We start from the raw sequence: 20,275 nt of genomic DNA on the forward strand, positions 1-20,275 counted from the left end.
CAGAGTAACACACATCTAACAAACCCAACTTTGGGAGGCTAAGGTTGGCCTGACTTATACAGCAAGACCTTGAATAAAACCAACACACACACACACACACCCCAAACCAAGAACAGCTCACGTTTTACAGAATTGGTAGCTGCTTCTAGCTCTGCACTATTAAGCCAGCAGCCCCTGCTACAAATGCCTATGGCCAAGAGAACCAAAGAAAATAAAAGCATAACCATCCACTGTTGAAGGAATTTTTATTAAAGCAAGAATTTTATAATCCAAATTACGTTTCCTTGCTCAGTCATCAGTTCTGCTACTAACAGAACTGACATCCCAAGCTATTCCACAGTAAAGAATTACAAAATTAAAGAAAGGAATGCTTTAAATTTTTGTACTTTGCTGAAAATTCTTTTCCCAGGGTCTATAAAACATTAATTTGTTTTTATATTTTACTATTTTTTTGTATTTTTTGTTGTTTTAGGTCAAGTAATCTAGGACTAGCATTGTTTGCTAGACCTGGCATTTGCTCGGTACATAAGGTTCAAAGTTTCCTTTCCTTTTTTTATTTATTTTATATTTTGCAATGTTTTTTTTCATAATATTTAAATTTTTCGATGTTTAGATATTTTTTCTTCGGTGAAGCACGAGTTTCTTTTCGTGGTCCCTGATCAATCTGTAAATGTAAAAAAAAAAAAAAAGACCAATAGTAACACGTAATTAAAGGCCTTTCCAGGATCCTATAAGTCAGTAGGCTGCCTGTTTTTTACTGGCACACAGCCATACCCACTCTCTAACATCAGAAACAACACGGCCCACAAACCCAGGGCTCTAGTACTTTTTAGAAAGGGTCTTAACCACACTAGACTCACCAAGCAATAGTTTCCTGGTGATGGGACAGAGGCCCAAAAAAACCATTGAATCCATCATCCAATAAAATAAGCATTAACTGGGGGGCTGGAGAGATGGCTCAGCAGCTAAGAGCACTGTCTGCTCTTTCAGAGGACCCAGGTTCAACTCCCAGGACCCACATGGCAGCTCACAACTGTCTGTAACTCCAGTTATAGGGAACCCAATACCCTCACAAACATAAGTGTAGGCAAAACCCCAATGCACATAAAATAAGTAATTTTTTCTTTCTTTTTTCTTTTTTTTAAAAAGGCATTACTTGCTAGGCGGTGGTGGCGCAGGCCTTTAATCCCAGCACTTGGGAGGCAGAGCCAGGTGTATCTCTGTGAGTTCGAGGCCAGCCTGGTCCACAGAGTGAGATCCAGGACAGGCACCAAAACAACACAGAGAAACCCTGTCTCGAGGGAAAAAAAAAAAGGCATTACGTGTGAAAGCCAACTTTCATTTCATACAAATTACTGTGCAAAACAAGTGTTGACTTAAAATACTGGTCAGTACCAGAGGAGCCCCCTCTAACCGTTATATATCTTCCCCTCTGAATAACGACTAGCATTTATTTATTTGTAAAGTAAATCTTTGGTATAGATGGGCAAGGTTGGCAAGGAGACAGAGGAAGAACTCACTTAAACAGTCGGAACACCAGTGGCACTGTTCACTGCTTTCTGGGCAGCCTCTTTTGCTTGGTGGGCTTGTAGTACAGCTACAGCTTCATCAACCTAGACAAGGGCAAACATAACTGGCTCAGGAAAGAGTGACCAAAGAATAACTGATAAATCCGCACGATAAATCACAATCTAGCAATATGAGCTTTGGGTGAATTATTCAAAATGGAGAAACAAGCACTACAGGTTACCTGAAGGTTTATATCCCTATTTATAAAGGTAACTGCACACACGCCATGTAAACGTTCTGCAGAATAAAGCTTTAGAAGAACGAATGCTGCCGGGCGGTGGTGGCGCCCGCTTTTAATCCCAGCACTCAGGAGGCAGAGCCAGGCGGATCTCTGTGAGTTCAAGGCCAGCCTGGTCTCCAAAGCGAGTTCCAGGAAAAGGCGCAAAGCTACACAGAGAAACCCTGTCTCGAAGGAAAAAACAAAACAAAACAAAACAAAAACCAAAAAAAAGAGGAATGAATGCTGAAAGTACCTTTGAGCGGAGAGACTCTGGAGACTCAAGCATGTGAAGTAACTCTGAATTATCAATCTCCAACAGCATGCCTGTGATTTTACCAGCAAGAGTAGGGTGCATGGCTTGAATAAGAGGAAACAGCCGTTCACCTAGAAACAAAAGACTCTATCAGAAAGTAGTGATGGCCATTATCAGCCTGGGGTTTAGGAACCTTATTAATACACCCGTCTGAACACAATCTGTCACAAGCTAATCATGTCTGGTGGAATCAGTTTCTCAACTGTCAGTATTCGTCCCCTTCTTTCATTCCAAAGTTGGAGTACCACTTCCCACTAGCTCCCAGTTTGAATTCCTTCCCACTACTGCCCTACGCCATCACATTTAGGTGTGGACAGGCCAACAGAGCTACTTACCCAACATTTGCTTTTGCTCTTGAGGGGGGGCAGATGCCAACATGGAAGCAGTTAAAGGTTCTTGACCTTGCACATGAACAGCAGGCTAGATATAAAACGGGAAACCTCTTAGCAACCAAAGTAATGAAACACAAGGCCGCCAGCCATCATGGGCAATTACAGGAATCTGAGGGAAATACCAGCCGGGGGCTAAGAAATATAGACAATTCCATGACACATCTGCACTTGAGACAGAGTTACATTCTAAAGTCTTCCTTGGAGTCATATCATCATGTTCTGGTGCCATGATTAGGAAAAAGGTGACATCTAAACCAATTTAACTGAACTTTCCTTCACATATTCCTTACATCCATGTCAAACCAAAACACTACACATTAATTCAGAGACTGCTAGCTGCTTTCTAGTCCTAAAAACCTCTTCACATAAAATCAAACAGTAAGAAAGATGGTCACAGATCATGCAGCTGACATCACTTGATTTTAGCGAAGCACCACGCCCCTACAGACAGACGATGAAACCCACCTGTTGCATGGTAACTTGTGGCTGTGCATTAAGATGCTGCTGGGGATTGCGGACTCCCGCAGCGTATTTGTACTGGGGAACGGTGCGGACAGCAGGAGCGGCTGCAGCAGCAGCAGCCGCAGGACGTGGACCCATGGTCTGTGTTGAAGTGTTAGCTACAGAAAAGACCAAATGGTTTAGTATCGTGCTATTTCAAATTGGAGATCAAAGGTTTTTTTTTAACAGAAAGGGTTAGGACTCACCAACACGCTGTGTTGACATGACTCGTGGAACCTGTGAGGAAGCTGGTCTCATAGTACTAAATGGTGGTCTAGGAGCAGCTGGGCGGATAGCACCGGGCATATTCTGGAATGCTGTATTTAACGGTAACACACATCCACTGAGAAACTCACCAAGTGAAAGCTGATGCTTTTCTAGGGCTGAGCTGTGAAGCTACAGCCACCAGGGCAAATGAAGACTTAGAGCAAATCCCCAAATTTTTACCTAGGGAAATCAAACCTACCCACTGAAGATCTCTCAACCATAAATTATCAAGAGCAATTTACCACTGTAACGGGACAAATCTGCCTCATAGATGGTATACTGAGCCCACAGCTTAGCAGATGGTAGGTTACATGTTATATCTGAGCTACACCCCCAGGCTTCAATCCCAGTCATAACTAAAAGAGACTTACGATGAGGTCTGGCACCCTGAGCAGTCCAGCGAGGACTTGGTCTTAGTTGAGCAATTTGGCTAGGAGGATAGTATGCAGCACGGTTCTGAGTCTGTGGAAAGAAGTCCGTCGGCTTTAGTGGGGTCGCCCTCCACAAGACACACCACCAATGTCTGTTCTCACAACAGTTCCCCCCACCACACCTGCCATTCCCCAATTCCATCTAACGACTGAGTGCTTTCTTATCAGAGGACACACACTACCCTAGCACTATACACCTGGTATGAAGCAGCCCTTTCTTCTGCACACGTACCTGGGGGATAGCTGCCATGAAATACCCTGAAGGCGGTGCTGGCTGGTAGGGGTTGATCACCGGGTTGGGCACAGCCCGCACACTTGCCATTCTCTGCATATACTGGTTAGTGAGGTGAGCCTGGCGCTCTTCTTTGCGCTGAGCTAAAGCTACATAGAGTGGCTTCGTGGCCACAATTCTGCCATTCATCTCCGTAACTGCTTTAGTGGCTTCTTCAGGGGAAGAGAAACACACAAACCCAAATCCTTTGCTGCGACCACCCTCCATCATAACCTATAAAGGAGAACGGAAAAGTTAGTGCAATGGTAGAATAAACCACAGAACTGTCATTTACAGTCAAAGTCACTGAACCAAGTAATCCTGTGAGTGCCAGGAACCCCTTGTATCAACTGAGTTCTTCTTTACAATCAATACTTGCGCCATCATAACATGCATTACTACAGGCAAGCAACACAGCCAGAAGAGGGAGCTATACAACAGCAACTTTCTAAGGTGCAGACATGTGATATTAGAACCTGTTATCTGTGATAACAGAGAAATAAAACATACAAGTCCTTAAATCAAGACAATCCAAAACAGAAACACAAGGCAGATGAACAACACAGACACACCAGTAAAAACTACATTTGAAAGACAAGACTACGACTACTCGCTTTCCTGACCAATCTGCTAGAGTAGGAGATGCCCAGAACTGTCTCCATCTGAAGACATCACCACCAGAACTGCTTGTCCGGTGTAGGAAAGAAAGCCTAGACTAACTAGTGCATTTTCTGATCTGAGAACAAAGGACCTTTGCCATCTTATTCATCCTTTTGAGCCGCTTGGCAAACATGGTTTTATTTTATTAAATATTAGTAAACAAATGGTATCCTGGAGTTTAACTTGCCAGCCCCTCTCAGCCCCAGAAGATATTGTATATCCCTCCCATATAGTAATACAAAATTCAAACAACTCTCAGGCACCACCATAATCTAATCCTAGGAAAGCACACGCGAAGCAACTACTGCGTTCCTTGTTTGTAACCATCCACTGTGCCTCTAAATGTTTCTGACAAACCCTAGTCAATGGAGTATCTGAGAAATTGGAATAGAGCCACTGAATCCGTTCTTTTCTGTGCACTCTACTCTGAACCCAGCAAAACTTACTCTGCAAGGTAGTCTTAAACCATGGACAGTAGGTAAAACACCCACAGCAGGTTTCTAAACCAAAACTTTGGAATTTTGTTAGAGATTACAGAATCCTACTCTTTTGTAATCTCTGATTTCAAGTTAAAGGTAAATTTTCTACTGGGTGGAAGATGACTACCCAGAATTTTGTCAACAGATGATAGTGCTGTTAGTAATTAGTAACATAGCTACATTATTCAAGGCCTCTCATCTTATCTCAGTAATAAAATACAGCAGATGCTCTTACCTTTGCACTAGTGATTGTACCAAATGGAGAAAATTCTTTCCGGAGACGTTCATCATCAATACCGTCATCAAGATTTTTCACATAAAGGTTAACACCCTGAAAAGAAAGACAACTGAAGAGAGGCAGGAAGCCCCTGTGACACCTAAGCATACCTATGACTTGAGTGTCTTCTTTTCCCTCTCAAACGCTCAGTTACCTGGCAGTAACTGAAATGAATGTAAAACAGGTCTCCTCATCCCTGTCTTAGTTTGCTTGTTCAAGTAAAAATGAACCTGGTATCTGGTGATCCTATCTTGCTTCATCTGTTCAAATTTGCGCTTAAGTTCCGTCTGCCGTTCCACTTTTTTCTGAGCTCGACCAACATAAATCTGTTTTCCGTTGAGCTCCTTGCCATTCATCTCGTCCACAGCCTTACAGAAACCAAAGGAAACTCAGTTACTTGTAAATCTCATTAACAAGGAAAGTTTATCCAACTGCTAACATTAAAGATAGACCCCCCCTCCCCAAATCTCCAGGTTTGAGGGCACTATACACTCCCAACTCTAACACATAAAGTGCAAATAATTGATTGTAATATGTAGTGTGTTGGCATAAACTTATACATACATGTAAAACTCAACAAGAGGAACAACTTTGTATACTCCTTTGATAGAACTATCCAGACTTACTTTCTGTGCATCTTCATGCCTTTCAAAGCTTACAAATCCAAATCCTTTGGATTTTCCACTTTCATCAGTCATTACTTTCACACTTAAGGCAGGCCCTGAAAAAGTGTTTGAATAAAAACTAGTCCACAATTAATGTACACACTTCACATCTTAACATAAAACAGCCAGAGGAAAAACCCCAGGCCTTCCAAGCTCTAAGATTTTTATATGTTCTCCTCATAGACCCTTTCTATATATATCATACACACCTGAAAATTCTTACATCGAAATGTCTTACAAACCTATCCAAGTTTTTCTTAGCTCAGTAGAATAGCCCTTTAAGTAACCAATTTGATTAATTTTTCTTGCTCAGAATTAAGAATAAACTTGAAAAGCCTTTCTTTGGTCACCTGCTTTTGAAAGTGAGTGGAAGAATACTAGACCCTGAGGCAGAAAACAACTGAAGTACCGGAAGAGGGTTTTCCAAAGACAAGCTTCCCCCGTACCTGTGTGGAGGAGACCACAGCAGGTGATGCCTCAGGTGTGAAGTCTCTACTGTGTAAGAACTGGGAGTGGTGGTTTCAGTGAGAACAGCCCTCACAGGCTCATAAAATTGAATACTTGGTCCTCAGTTGGGAGAACTTTGAAAAGGACTAGGAGTTGTGCTGCTGGGGGTGGGCTTTGAGGTTTCAAAAGGCCCACACCATTCCAGCTGGCTAAGTGGCTTGTGGTTGCTGTTTAACATGTCACTCTTGGCTGCTGCTCCGGAATCCTGCCTACCTGCCGCCATGCTCCCTGCAGTGATGGCCACGGACCTGACCCACATTGTAAGCCCAACAAACCTGCCTCGGCCAGAGTCCTAGTGCAGCAAAAGAAAAGTAACTAACAGTGGTCAACTCAGGGTGTGGGAAAGGTGGTATAATTCAAAACAACCAGCTCAAACTTAGCAAGTGGGAGGCAGAAGATGGTTGATCTCTACAAGTTCAAGGCCAACCTGGTCTATACAGTGACACAAACAAACAGGTTTTGATTTTAAAACATTCAGATACAAGATAGATAAGATAGCTGTAACCCAAGAGAAACTTCTAGAATGGAGAATCTTGAGTAAGGTACAAAACTTGACTGTTATTTATTATCTCATGTCAAATAACTAATCTTGGTACAAAATAAAAATTGTCTTTGTTCAGAAGAGGATTCAGCCAGGTGTGGTGGTGCATGCCTTATGCCTTTAACCCCAGCTCAGAGGGAGGTGGAGCTCTGTAAGGTGCAGGGCAGCCAGAGCTACAGAAGTGAGACCTTGGCCTTCAAAAGAACCAACATAAAAGCTCAGGCTGGCCTTACAATGTTATTAAATGCACTAATTACCATTTGAAGAACTGAACAACAACAAAATGTAAGCCCATTCTTAAATTCAAAGAGACACAGCACCAAGTCACCCAGAGTTCTCATTTCCTCATTGTTTACTCCTGTCCTGAAAGTGAGGCTGGTTTTTGTACTTCCTTATTTTGAAATCTGAGACGGGTTTTCTGTAACCCAGCCCACCTTCAACTCCTAATCCCCTGCCCCCTTCCTGTTATATTGGGATTATAGGTGTGCACCACTCATGCCTGGTTGAATTTACTTTGCAAAGATCTTCCAAGTAGTTATGATGGAAGAATCTAGATCTCTGAAAAACATTCTTTGAAACTGCTCAAACATGTTACTAACACTAACCAAAAGGGGCCAGCTTATCCATTCTAGAACTAGAGATTACATTTTAGTCCAGTCTTACCCATACTGTCCTACAACTCTAAGACGGTCTGTATTAAAAGTATCTTCATGCAGCAAAAAGTCTACTCAGCTGGCCACACTGACCCAACACTTTCATTAAACTTTAAGCTGCATAGCACTCCACTTGTATGTTACTGTTGAGCAGTGGACTATAGCTTCAAGTATTTTAAATACTTTCCAGTCAAGTATTAGTCATTCAACTTCAGGTGATTACTTTAGGTGTAAAGATTTAACTTGGACACATTACCAAACTTGCCAAAGAGATCCTTAAGGCGCTCATCATCCATGTCTTCTCCAAAGTTCTTGATGTAAACGTTGGTGAATTCCTTTGCCCTTGCTCCAAGTTCTGCTTCCCGTTCCTTCCGAGACTTAAATCGTCCAACAAACCTGAGAAAATGTCAGCACTTGAACATCAGGCTGCTTCATTAAGAGTACCACAAAATAAAAATGTCTCCACTGAAAATACCACAATGTCTCTGTAACTATAATTGAAATGGAACAGTTTTCTTCCAATGCACATTTTGATCCAGTTAACCCAGGGTTAAAAGGTTCACTCCTGTCAACAGAAGTTAACTGTTTAGTGCCAAGGAAGAGACCTACATAAATGCTCTCATCATTGTTTCTGAGTGGTTCTACCATTGTGCCATCTCCTTAAAAAAGAAATGTTCAAGTCTCTCTACTAACACAACAGTCTGGCCTAACTGCATTATTAACCAAAAACATAACTAAAAAACTCAATTCTTCCCTAATATTAACTGCATGATATACAATATACACACACCATACCAGCTTCTATAACCCCACAAATTAAATGACATCAAGGTGTCGTGTTCTCAGTTCAACAACAATCCATAACATGGAGATTTGTCTTTATCCTCAAAAGCTTCCTCCAAGTTGTTTGAAGAACCTCAGTGGGAGAACATTTCATTGCAGACACACACAACTTTCTGTTCTCCCAAGTAGTGCTTTATACCAACAATCAAACTGCTTCCCAGAATGGTGCCTCATTCTGCACCTAAAATCAGCAATTATTCAGTCTTCACCTGGATCCTGCCAATGCAGACATTCTTTTAATTTTTACTCAAGCACTGCTATCAAGTTTTCCACTGTGATAAAAGTTGAGTAACCTCCAAGGCACAAGTGTCTTGGATTTCACAATTTGTAGGCTTTACTGACTGAGCACCTCTATCTGAAAATCTGATTTGTCATGCTGATGCTTTAAAAAAGGCTGGATTGCAGAGAACACTTGGACTTCAGATTTCTACATTTGGGATCAGCGTTTCCTTCACTTTAAAAACTGAGTACTCCAGCTGGGCAGTGGTGGGGTCCACTTTTAATCCCAGCACTTGGGAGGCAGAGGCTGGTGGGTCTCACGCTTCTCAGGAGCAGCGTGGAGTTTATAGGTAAATGCTACTACACTAGGCTGATCTAGTTCCTAAATCTGCATGATCTGATGGTCATTTTCATGCCATTGCAGTCTACAAATCAAGAACTCACTCTCACCAGGCGGTGGTGGCACATAAACCCAGCACTCGGGAAGCAGAGGCAGGCGGGTATCTGAGTTTGAGGTCTACAGAGTGAGTTCTAGGACAGCCCTCACAGGCTCATAGGACATAGAGAAACCCGGTCTCCAAAAAAACAAAACAAAACAAAAAGAGAACTCACTCACTTACTACATGCCTTATATAATAGCCCAATTCTCACAGATCAAGAAGTCTTTCAGATTAGTTTTCAGTGATACAAGTCTGTAACTCTTTAAAAGAAGTTTTATTTCAGGAAAGATTAATCACAAAACCCCCCTAACACCAGAATGAGCTGACTTCAGACCACTCAGTGTATACAGTCAGATAGCTCACTCACTGTCTTAAGGCACCTATAATTAAATTACTTTGGTTAGTTTCCCCAAATGTGAACCCAGCCAATGAATGAGTTCCTTACTGAGGTTGCATGGATTCCCTGGTCTTCAACACTGCACTCATGACCAGATCCCCATTCCCCTGGCTCAGGTTTGAATGTTGGATGACATTACTGAATGTTAGCGATAGTGAAACCTGGCAAATGTGCTTTTGCTACATCATATATTTTGGTGGGGTTTTGGAGACATTCTTATGTAGCCTAGCTGGGCTGGCCTTAAAACTCAGATCCTTCTGTCTCCATCTCAAGTGATGACATTACAGCTAGCTGTATCTTTCTCTTTTTTGTTTGTATGTTTTTTTAAACTTGAGTCTATATAGCTTAGACTGTCCTAAACCAGGTCCTACACAGTTAAGAGATCTGCCTGTCTCCAACCCCCACCCCCACCCCCAGTGCTGGGATTAAAGGCGTGCCACCATGTCTAGCTCCAGCTAGCTGTATCTTAGGAGCAAAAACCTATTACTTTTCAAACTGATGTGGAACTATTAAAAACAGACTGAACATGTTCACTAAAAGTTATACGTACACTTTACGGTCATTTAGAAGCATCCCATTCATTTTTTCAATAGCTCTTTCAGCTGCTTCCTGTGTTTCAAAATGTACAAATCCGTAGCCTTTGGATCCATTTTCATCACAAACCACCTGGGAAAAAAAGCACACGCTCACTTGTTATTACTTGCTATTCTTTTTCTACTCTGTAGAAATGTTAGCCTGGCTATTTCGGAAATAAACACAGACATTAACAGCCATCACAGATGTCACTCCAAACACTAAAAGTAGCTCAACATTGCAAATACTGACCAGTCACATCTTTGCTTACCTTACATGAAAGGATGTTACCAAATGCAGAAAACGTATCATACAGTGCTTTATTATCAATGGATTTGTCCAAATTTTTAATGAATATGTTGCCTACTCCACTTTTGCGAAGTGATGGATCACGCTGAGACCACATGATGCGTACTGGCTTGCCCTTTATCACATCAAAATTCATGGTGTCCAAAGCACGCTCCGCTGTGAGAAAGATATGGTCCAGAGTAAATACCACTAGCCTTTCATAAGCTGCTTTATTTTTGGATAGTTATGCTTCACATAAAAAAAAAATAATCTACCCTACAATCAATTTTGAGGACCCTAAAAAGACTGAATTATGTATACTTGTATTGTGCAAGAATTGCTAAAGTTGAAACTTTTTTTTGAGAGGCCTCTCTACATATCCCTGGCTAGCCTGGATCTCAGAGATCCACCCACATCTGCCTCATGTACTGGAATTAAAGTGTGTACCACTACACCTGTCTTAAATGGAAAAATATTACCTTAAAAAAGACTAGTCCTGCCGGGCGGTGGTGGCGCACGCCTTTAATCCCAGCACTCGGGAGGCAGAGCCAGGCGGATCTCTGTGAGTTCAAGGCCAGCCTGGACTACCAAGTGAGTTCCAGGAAAGGCGCAAAGCTACACAGAGAAACCCTGTCTCGAAAGACCAAAAAAAAAAAAAAAAAAAAAAAAAAAAAAAAGACCAGTCCTTAGAGAAGAACAGTTCACTTGAATCCCTGACACAAATTTCAAATTTCTCACTAACAACTGTAAAATTATTGACAGGACAAGTTTTTCAGCTTTTCTTTTTGAGATAAGGTCTCACTGCATAGCTCCTGCTTTTGATGTAGCCCAGGCTGGCCATGAACTCAAGAGACAAACCCAGGTGCTGTAACAGAACGGAAACCACCACGTCCAGCTCTCTAGCCACTTTTTGTAAATGAAAGTTCCAGTTCCTAGAATATAACGATAATCAGCAGCGAGCTCACTATCAATTGGCCACACCTCCTCAGCTTCCCTGGTCCTGCTGACTTTGCTTGAGCTTGACCGTTTTTTTTAATGAGTCACCTTTCCCTATTAAGCTTAAAACTGCTCACTTACAGAACCCTGTCCATTACTGCAATATATAAGAAAATACTATAAAAAGGGAAAAGCTGGTTAAAAACACATCTGTAAAGATGGTATACTGAACATACAGACACAAAATGTCAGAATGAGAGGCAAGATCCTGAGCAGTTGTAATATTTGCTCCACTGGCATAAACTATATAACCATGGCAACTTGAACTTCTCATATTCTGGGACATTTAAAAACTGGATTTTCTGACAGTCTTTTAAGTTACAGTCTAGTACTCTTGGTTATCTTCCCTTATCTTATACCCTGTGCTGACTCCGGCCCGGGGCTGGAATCTGCAGTTCAGGCTCACATCTTCTGGCTCTGTGTCATTCAACATGCTGCTTACCCCAAATCTCAGTACCAGCTTTAACCAATGAAAAACTGATTATCAGTCACCAACCGAATGAACTTTAGTTGACTCCAGTCTTTTCTATTAAAATAAAATCTCAAGAGAGAAGCTGACTTCTGGAATTCAACTGATCTAGATTTAACCTAACTGCTTATCAGGCCATAAACCTTATCTGATTCTTAGAATTTTTTTTTGTTTCAGTGAACTGTCAAATTTCAGAAGAATATAAACTCAATCATTCCCCAAGATTCATGGATATCCTGGACCACTTAAAAGAAAAGAAGAGAAACTTTCATCACTCGGATGCTACTAATTCAGCATAACTCGGTCACATGTTTCTCTAACATTTACGACCAAAACTAGTCAACATGTTTTTTAAAATTCATAACCACAGGTGCTATTTTAGAAAAAATTAGGTATGTATACATTAACTAACACTTCTATTAAACTAAGACCTAACTAATTTGGTTGAAATGAGGTAAGGTGTTCTGGAGAGCTGTCTTCCACATCCCCTCCTCCACTTCATCTAGGGAAAACCCCGGGCAAGTCCACATGGCACAAGGTGCCTTTCCCGGCCCACCGGCCAGGGGTAAGCCATTAGGAATGGTCTCACGACCCTAAGGACCACCACCAGGCACCACCTAATAACTTTCTTCTAAAGCCTTGGGCTCCCCCCAGCGACTGGGCCACCGGCAGGAACAGGCCTCGGGCCTGTGAGGTTACAGGGTTCAACACGTGGTATGTTCCCCAACACGGAATCGCACTTCCTCCCCGGCCGAGTGCCGGGCCAGGCAGAGGATGGCCAGGCGCCTCCACCCACCGCGCCGGGAGGGGGCTCGGAAGCCCCCAACCTCGCAGCTTGTGGCGGGAGCGCGGGGAAGGCGATCTCAACCCACCCTCCCGGCGCGTCATCGCCCTAAAGTTTGAGAGCGACCGAGGACGAGAAAATGGTCGCGGAGGAGGAAGTGCCGGCCCGCGAGGGGCTGCCGCGCCGTGCCCTCCCGCCCCCTCGCCCGGCCCGCTAGGCCCGCCGCCCCGGCCGCATGGCCGCCCGCCCGCCCGCCCGCCTCCCGCCGCCCTCCGGCCTGCCGCTCACCGTCCGCCGGCTGCTGGAAGTTCACGTACGCGTAGCCCAAGGAGCGGCGGGTGATCATGTCCCTGCAGACCCGGATGGAGAGGATGGGCCCGGCCGGGCTGAACTTCTCGTAGAGCATCGCCTCGGTCACGTCGGGGTGCAGGTCCCCCACGTAGAGGGAGGCCATGGGGTAGCTGGGGGCGCTGGGGTTCATCTCGGCACGGCTGCCCGCGGGGCCGCAGGCCGCGACCTTTCCCGTGAGAGGAGGAGAGCGAGTGCGGGGCCGGGGGACGGAGCCGGGGGGAGGGGAGCGGGGGCGAGCGCAGAGGGACAAAATTCAACCGGAATCGACGCGTACTCAACGGCCGTGGAACCGGGGGAGCGAGGCTGGCGGTGCTGGGTCCGGGCGGCAGGAAGGCCTCGGTCTCTGGGTTCCTGCTTGGAGCTGCGGGGCCGCGGGCGGGCGGGTCGGTCTCGGCTGCTTCACCGGGTTATTTTATAAAAGAGGAAGAAAAAAAATAAAGTCTCCGGCGGGGGAGACGCGGATTTTTTGTAAATTTTTTTTGGGTTTTTTCAAAGGATTTTTTAGATTTTTTTTGGATTTTTTAATAATAAATGTGTGTTCCGAGCCCGGAGCACACACTCCGCACTCTCAGCACTAACCGCCGGGGAGAAGGGGAAGCACCGCCTCCTGCACCCTCTACTTATACCCCCCGCCGTACTCGCCCCGCCCACGCGCGTCTGACGCCAGGGCCCTACGCGGGCGACGGCGCCGGAGGAGGCGGAGGAAAGAGCGGAGGGAGAGGTGGCGGCGGCCGCGGCTGCTGCGGGCGTGGGGGTGGGGGCCGAGGCGGGGCGGGGCTTCTGCGCAGGCGCCGCGGCCGGGGAAGGGCGGGGCAGCCGGGGGGCGGTCCCGGGGCAGCCGCTGGCCACGCCCCCTCGGGCGCACGCCCCGCCCCCGCCCGGAGGAGCGTTAACCCGTCAGCGCGGCGGGTGGGCGGTGCGCGGGGCTTCCGGGTTCCTCGGCGCCAACCGCCCCCCACGTGCGCGACTCGCTGCGGCCTCTTCCCGCCGCGTCGCGGGTTCTCCTTCGCTAGCCCCCCCGCCCCGAGCGGCGCCGGACACGGGTGGATGGGCGTGAGCCTCTGCAGGCCGGGTTTCCGAGATGTGCGCGGAGGGAGGCAGGGTAGCTGCCCCGGTCTCCTACCCGGACCGCACTACGAGTCCCAGCGGGCAGCGCCGCCACGCGCGTGGGCCGCGGAAGCGGTGCCTGTCGGGAGCTGGAGTTCTCAACGGCCGCGGGCTCGCTGACCTCCACCGGACCCCAACCGTCCCCGGCGTGACCCGGCACGGGTCCGCGGCGCCCCCGCGGGGGAGGGAGGGAGGGAGGGGCGGCGGCTGTTGGAATCACCGAGCCGCTTCTACCTTTCTTTGCAGTGGAAAACGGGACTCGAGCAAAATGAATTTTTTTTTTTCCTTTAAAGTATGCGTTTCTCACAGTTACTCGGTATCTGTCACTCTTAACCAAACAAACCTGACAGAACGAGGATTAGTCAAAATCCGGAGAAGCCGGCTTAGCCCTGCGACCTGGCCACGCCTTTAACACGGCACTGGGGAGGCAAGGGCAGGCAGAGCTGAGTTCAGGGCCAGCCTAGTCTACACAGCAAGGGCCAGGCCAGCCAGGGTGTGACACGGTTTGATGTAAATGATTGATAGCCACAAAATATATCGACTCGTAGAAATAACATTACATCAACACAAAAACTCGACTTTAGCAAATCTTTACAGTGTTTGAAGTCCTATATAAACGTCGTTTGTGTGTGAAGTGAAGCACATAGTACTAACTTTACCGGTACCGGTCCCAGAAGTGAAATGACTGCTGGACATACGGAGCCTATTGCCTAGTATAGATTAGTTATAGATATTCTCATTTACTTAGAATTTGTTATTTACTTAGAATTTGTATTGGTTGAAGAAAATAGTTTTGAAAAACATGTTGCTGTGTACTTTACAAATGAATACAATTGCTGGGCGGTGGTGGTGCACGCCTTTAATCCCAGCTCTTGGGAGGCAGAGCCAGACGGATCTCTGAGTTCAAGGAAAGGCACAAAGCTACACAGAGAAACCCTGTCTCGAAAAATAAAAAATAAATGAGTACAACTTAGGGCTGTTCTTTAGGAAGACATCTATTACTACACAATATAAATCTGTTCAATTTACTAGGAATCTAGTTAAAATAGTCCATCAGAAAACCACCGTTAATGCCGGGCGTGATGGCTCACGCCTTTAATCCCAGCACTGGGTAGGCAGAGACAGCTGAATCTCAGAGTTTGAGGCCAGCCTGATCTACAGAGCTGATTCCAGGACAGCCAGGGCTACACACGGAAACCCCGTCTCGGAAAAAAAAAAAAAAAAACCTATTAAAATGTTTCAAAAGAGTGAAGATTCCGTTGTAGTTTAAAAGAAAATGACTTCATTTTAACTCCTGAGCAAGAGCAATACAAAACAAAAACCATGGGCCGGGCGGTGGTGGCGCACGCCTTTAATCCCAGCACTCGGGAGGCAGAGCCAGGCGGATCTCTGTGAGTTCGAGGCCAGCCTGGGCTACCAAGTGAGTTCCAGGAGAGGCGCAAAGCTACACAGAGAAACCCTGTCTCGAAAAATAAAAAATAAATGAGTACAACTTAGGGCTGTTCTTTAGGAAGACATCTATTACTACACAATATAAATCTGTTCAATTTACTAGGAATCTAGTTAAAATAGTCCATCAGAAAACCACCGTTAATGCCGGGCGTGATGGCTCACGCCTTTAATCCCAGCACTGGGTAGGCAGAGACAGCTGAATCTCAGAGTTTGAGGCCAGCCTGATCTACAGAGCTGATTCCAGGACAGCCAGGGCTACACACGGAAACCCCGTCTCGGAAAAAAAAAAAAAAAAAACCTATTAAAATGTTTCAAAAGAGTGAAGATTCCGTTGTAGTTTAAAAGAAAATGACTTCATCTTAACTCCTGAGCAAGAGCAATACAAAACAAAAACCATGGGCCGGGCGGTGGTGGCGCACGCCTTTAATCCCAGCACTCGGGAGGCAGAGCCAGGCGGATCTCTGTGAGTTCGAGGCCAGCCTGGGCTACCAAGTGAGTTCCAGGAGAGGCGCAAAGCTACACAGAGAAACCCTGTCTCGAAAAAACAAAAACAAACAAACAAACAAAAACCAGAAGGGGCGTTATAGAAGGCTGTCTGGATAACCAGTGAGCAAAGGTGCTTGCTGCCTGATGCTGCCTGATGACCTGAGTTGTATACCCCAGGCCCACGTGGTGGAAGGCAAGAACCAACTCCTGCAGTATTTTTCTGACCATATTCCAAGGGGCATGAATGTAATGTCATTGTAATAATGGGTGAAAGGGACTGATGTCCAATAACTTGGAAAGATGGCACCAAGACTTTTTTTTTAATGTGATGATCCTTTTTATTATTTATTTTTCTATTATCAGCTTGATACAGTACAAATTTTTATCCTAATAGTGAAATGTTTCATTGAGGCTTGCCCAGTAATTGAGTAAAACCAAAACTTATTATAAGCCACAGTCATCCTGCCCCCCCCCCCCCCCCCCCCCCCCCCGCTTTATAGCCTCCCTGGTTCTGTGGGTTGCAGTCTGATTGTTCTTTGCTTTATATCTAGTATCCACTTATGAGTGAGTACATACCATGTTTGTCCTTCTGGGTTTGGGTTACCTCACTCAGGATGATATTTTCTAGTTCCATCCATTTGCCTGCAAATTTCATGCTGTCATTGTTTTTCTCTGCTAAGTAGTACTCCATTGTGTATATGTACCACATTTTCTTAATACATTCTTCAGTTGACGGGCATCTAGGTTGTTTCCAGGTTCTGGCTATTACGAATAGTGCTGCTATTCTTTGAGCATATATCTTTGTGGTATGATTGAGCATTCCTTGGGTGTATGCCCAAGAGTGGTATGGCTGGGTCTTGAGGTAGATCGATTTCCAATTTTCTGAGGAACCGCCATACTGATTTCCACAGTGGTTGTACAAGTTTGCATTCCCACCAACAGTGGAGGAGTGTTCCCTTTGCTCCGCATCCTCTCCAACATAGACTGTCATTAGTGGTTTTGATCATGGTCATTCTGACAGGTGTAAGGTGGTATCTCAGAGTCGTTTTGATTTGCATTTCTCTGATGATTAAGGATGTTGAGCATTTCCTTAAATGTCTTTCAGCCATTTGAGATTCTTCTTTTGAGAATTCTCTGTTTAGCTCTTTAGCCCATTTTTAAATTGGATTGTTCAGTATTTTGATACCTAGCTTTTTGAGTTCTTTATATATTTTGGAGATCAGCCCTCTGTCAGATGTGGGGTTGGTGAAGATCTTTTCCCATTCTGTAGGCTGTCGTTTGGTCTTACTGACTGTGTCTTTTGCCTGCAAAATCTTCTCAGTTTCAAGAGGTCCCATTTATTAATTGTTGTGCTCAGTGTCTGTGCTGCTGGTGTTATATTTAGGAAGTGATCTCCTGTGCCAATGTGTTCAAGAGTACTTCCGACTTTCTCTTCTATCAAGTTGGCACCAAGACTTAAAATCATGTATAATCACTACCTTTGCCTGTTTTTAACATACTGTATTAGGGTTCTCTAAAGTCACAGAACTTAGGCATAAATCTCTCTATATAAATATATGCTTTTATATGTATATATACATATGGGAATTTATTGGAATGACTTAGCCGCTTCAGTCTGACAATGGTTAGTTATGAATGGAAAGTCCAAGAATCTTGAAGCTGCTCAGTTCCTGAAGGCTCGGTGTCTCAGCTGACTGCTGGGATCTTGAAGAAGGAATGGATGGGCTGACAGAGGTGAGGGCAAGCAGGCAAAGAACACCCTCTCCTTCTTCCACTGTCCTTATATTGTAACAGAAAAGGTGGTCCAGACTAAAGGTATGCCTTCCAACCTCAACATCTGGATTAAAGACTTGTGTTATCCAGCCTTGAAGTTTGGATTATAGACATGTGCCATCCAGCTACAAGATCCGGATCAAAGGCATGGTATGTTGTCTTCCTGCCTTAAGATCTTTATCACAAGTGTGCCCTCCATTTCTGGATTATAGTTAATTCCAGATATAGTCACGTTGACAACCAGGAATAGCCATCACACATACCCTCTTGGAAAATGAGATTATCTTTTAAAAAAATGTGTGTGCTTGTGTATGTGAGTGTATGGCATGTGTAGGAAGGTGTTCACAGAGGCCAGACAAGAACATCCGATCCCCTAGAGCTGGAGTTACAGATGGGTGTGAGCTGCCTGACATGGGCTCTTTGACTAAGTAGCCAGTGCTCTTAACCAATGAGCCATGTCTCCAGCATACATTTGCTAATGGAGCCCACGAAGACATGATCATAAATGGCAGAAGTGGAAAGCATGGTCTACTTAGAGTCCCACAATCTTGTCAGATGGCAAGTTTGGCCAGCACTAACTTAGGCTGGCTTGAGAACTCTACAGCTCCCACATCTTACCAGAAAGAACTGTCAAAAGATGTTTTTGTTGTGAATCCATTTTGTACAAACTTCCAAATGGTAAATGCAATTAGGAATTCAGCTTCCAGGACAGCTTGAGACAGGAAATGGGTGCTCTGGGTGGTGAGAAGAAGCATTCTAGTCACCAGAAATATTTTCTTTGTACATTAATTTTTTTGAAACAATCTATGTAGCCCTTGCTGGCTTCAAACTCAAAGAGATCTGCCTGCCTCTGCTCCTGAGTGCTGGGATTAAAGTCATGCACCACCATGCCTGACTGTACATTATTCTTCAGGAAGGGAGCTGGTCATCAGGCCTTCTAAGCCACTGAAGTTATTGACATGAACTGGGTGACATTGTCATATTTTTAGGGAGGGATAATTGTTCAAAGTAATCTAGAAGCAGAGACTTCCCTGAGAAAAGGGAGCTAAGAGAATCAGGAGGGAGTTGGAATCCACCTGTGATGGCTATTCTTGGTTGTCAAATTGACTATATCTGGAATGAATTACAATCCAGAAATGGAGGGCACCCTTGTGATCTGGATCTTGAGGCAAGAAAACCACATGCCTTTAATCTAGGTCTAGAAGTTGGAAGACACAGGCTTTCATCCAGATTTTGAGGCAGGAAGACACTTTTAATCTGGGCCACATCTTCTGCTGGAAGCCTGTGTAAGGGCAACGGAAGAAGGAAGGATTACTCTTTCTTTGCCTGCTTGCCCTCACCTTGTCAGCACACCCATTCCTTCACTGGCAGTGGAGCCGACTTCTTCAGGATTCCAGCACAGCAGAAAACCAGCTGAGACGCCCAGCCTCGTGGGACTTTCCATTCATAGCTAGCCATTGTTTTATGTAGCTAGTCTTTCTCTGTCCCTCCAACTATCTCCCAAATTATGACACAGAGACTTATTAATTATGAAAGCTCGGTTGATAGCTTAGGCTTGTTACTAACTAGTTCTTATAACTTAAATTAACCCATTTCTATTAATTTGTTTTTTGTCTCATTGCTTTATTACCTCATTTCTGTAGTGCCCATACTCATGCTTCTCCTTTCTCCTTCCCAGCATCCTCTCTCCCCCAAAAATCCTGCCTAGCTGTTCAGCTTTTTATTAAACCAATCTGAGTGACACATTTTCAAAGTGTACAAAAAGATTATTCCACAACAGTTGGACTGCAGCCTGTAAGTCATTCCAATAAACACACACACACACACACACACACACACACACACACACACACAGAGAGAGAGAGAGACAGAGACAGAGACAGACAGAGACAGAGACAGAGACAGAGAGAGATTCATTCTATAAGTTTTATGACTCTAGAGAACCCTGACTAATACAGATTTTGGTACCAGAGTGGTTCTAGAAAAACAGAAGTATAAGGATGAATCTTTTAAGTATCTGGAATAGGCTTCTTAATTCACCAGCACCTTCAGCTACTAAAGCCTCTCCAGACTCTCTCCGGGAGCTCAGAGAGTACTAGAACCCCATGGTGTAAACTATATTTCAGACTTAAAAAGATAAATGTCTTTGATTGTCTTGATTCGTCAATAGTAAATGGTAATGGATTTAGTGGCATTATGTTTGAAACTTTTGACAGTTTTGGGGGAAATAAGGAAAATGATGCTGCTGGTTGGTTGCTTTTAATATCTCTGGATAAATTGTTAAAGGATAGGAATGAGATCTATGATAAAATTAACCAACTTTAGAATACAGTGAAGGACAACAATGAAAG

The 20,275-nt window shown here is 44.5% G+C and overlaps 1 protein-coding gene across 1 annotated transcript; it reads right to left on the reverse strand.

Annotated features, from left to right (window-relative positions):
- Positions 1-228: 228 nt before the first annotated feature.
- On the reverse strand, positions 229-13,698 carry Pabpc1 (poly(A) binding protein cytoplasmic 1). Its single transcript, XM_052747629.1, has 15 exons — positions 13,044-13,698; positions 10,490-10,683; positions 10,196-10,311; positions 8,003-8,142; positions 6,007-6,101; positions 5,611-5,748; positions 5,339-5,434; positions 3,926-4,198; positions 3,634-3,724; positions 3,202-3,312; positions 2,960-3,114; positions 2,438-2,522; positions 2,043-2,173; positions 1,521-1,613; positions 229-664 (listed from the first exon to the last, which is right to left on the reverse strand). The coding sequence occupies exons 1-14, from the start codon at positions 13,234-13,236 to the stop codon at positions 1,521-1,523; spliced, it is 1,911 nt and encodes a 636-aa protein (XP_052603589.1). The 5' UTR covers positions 13,237-13,698; the 3' UTR covers positions 229-664.
- Positions 13,699-20,275: the final 6,577 nt, after the last annotated feature.

This window comes from Peromyscus californicus, unplaced genomic scaffold (assembly GCF_007827085.1).
Source record: "Peromyscus californicus insignis strain IS unplaced genomic scaffold, ASM782708v3 Scaffold_20__1_contigs__length_68692818, whole genome shotgun sequence".
Classification (NCBI taxonomy): Eukaryota; Metazoa; Chordata; class Mammalia; order Rodentia; family Cricetidae; genus Peromyscus; species Peromyscus californicus.

Coding starts and splice junctions, on each gene's coding strand:
- Pabpc1 (XM_052747629.1), bottom strand. CDS start 13,236: ATGAACCCCAGCGCCCCCAGCTACCCCATGGCCTCCCTCTACGTGGGG. Junction 3,115..3,201: donor CATGTCAACACAGCGTGTTG/GTGAGTCCTAAC, acceptor TCTTTTCTGTAG/CTAACACTTCAACACAGACC. Junction 2,174..2,437: donor AGAGCAAAAGCAAATGTTGG/GTAAGTAGCTCT, acceptor TTTTGTTTCTAG/GTGAACGGCTGTTTCCTCTT.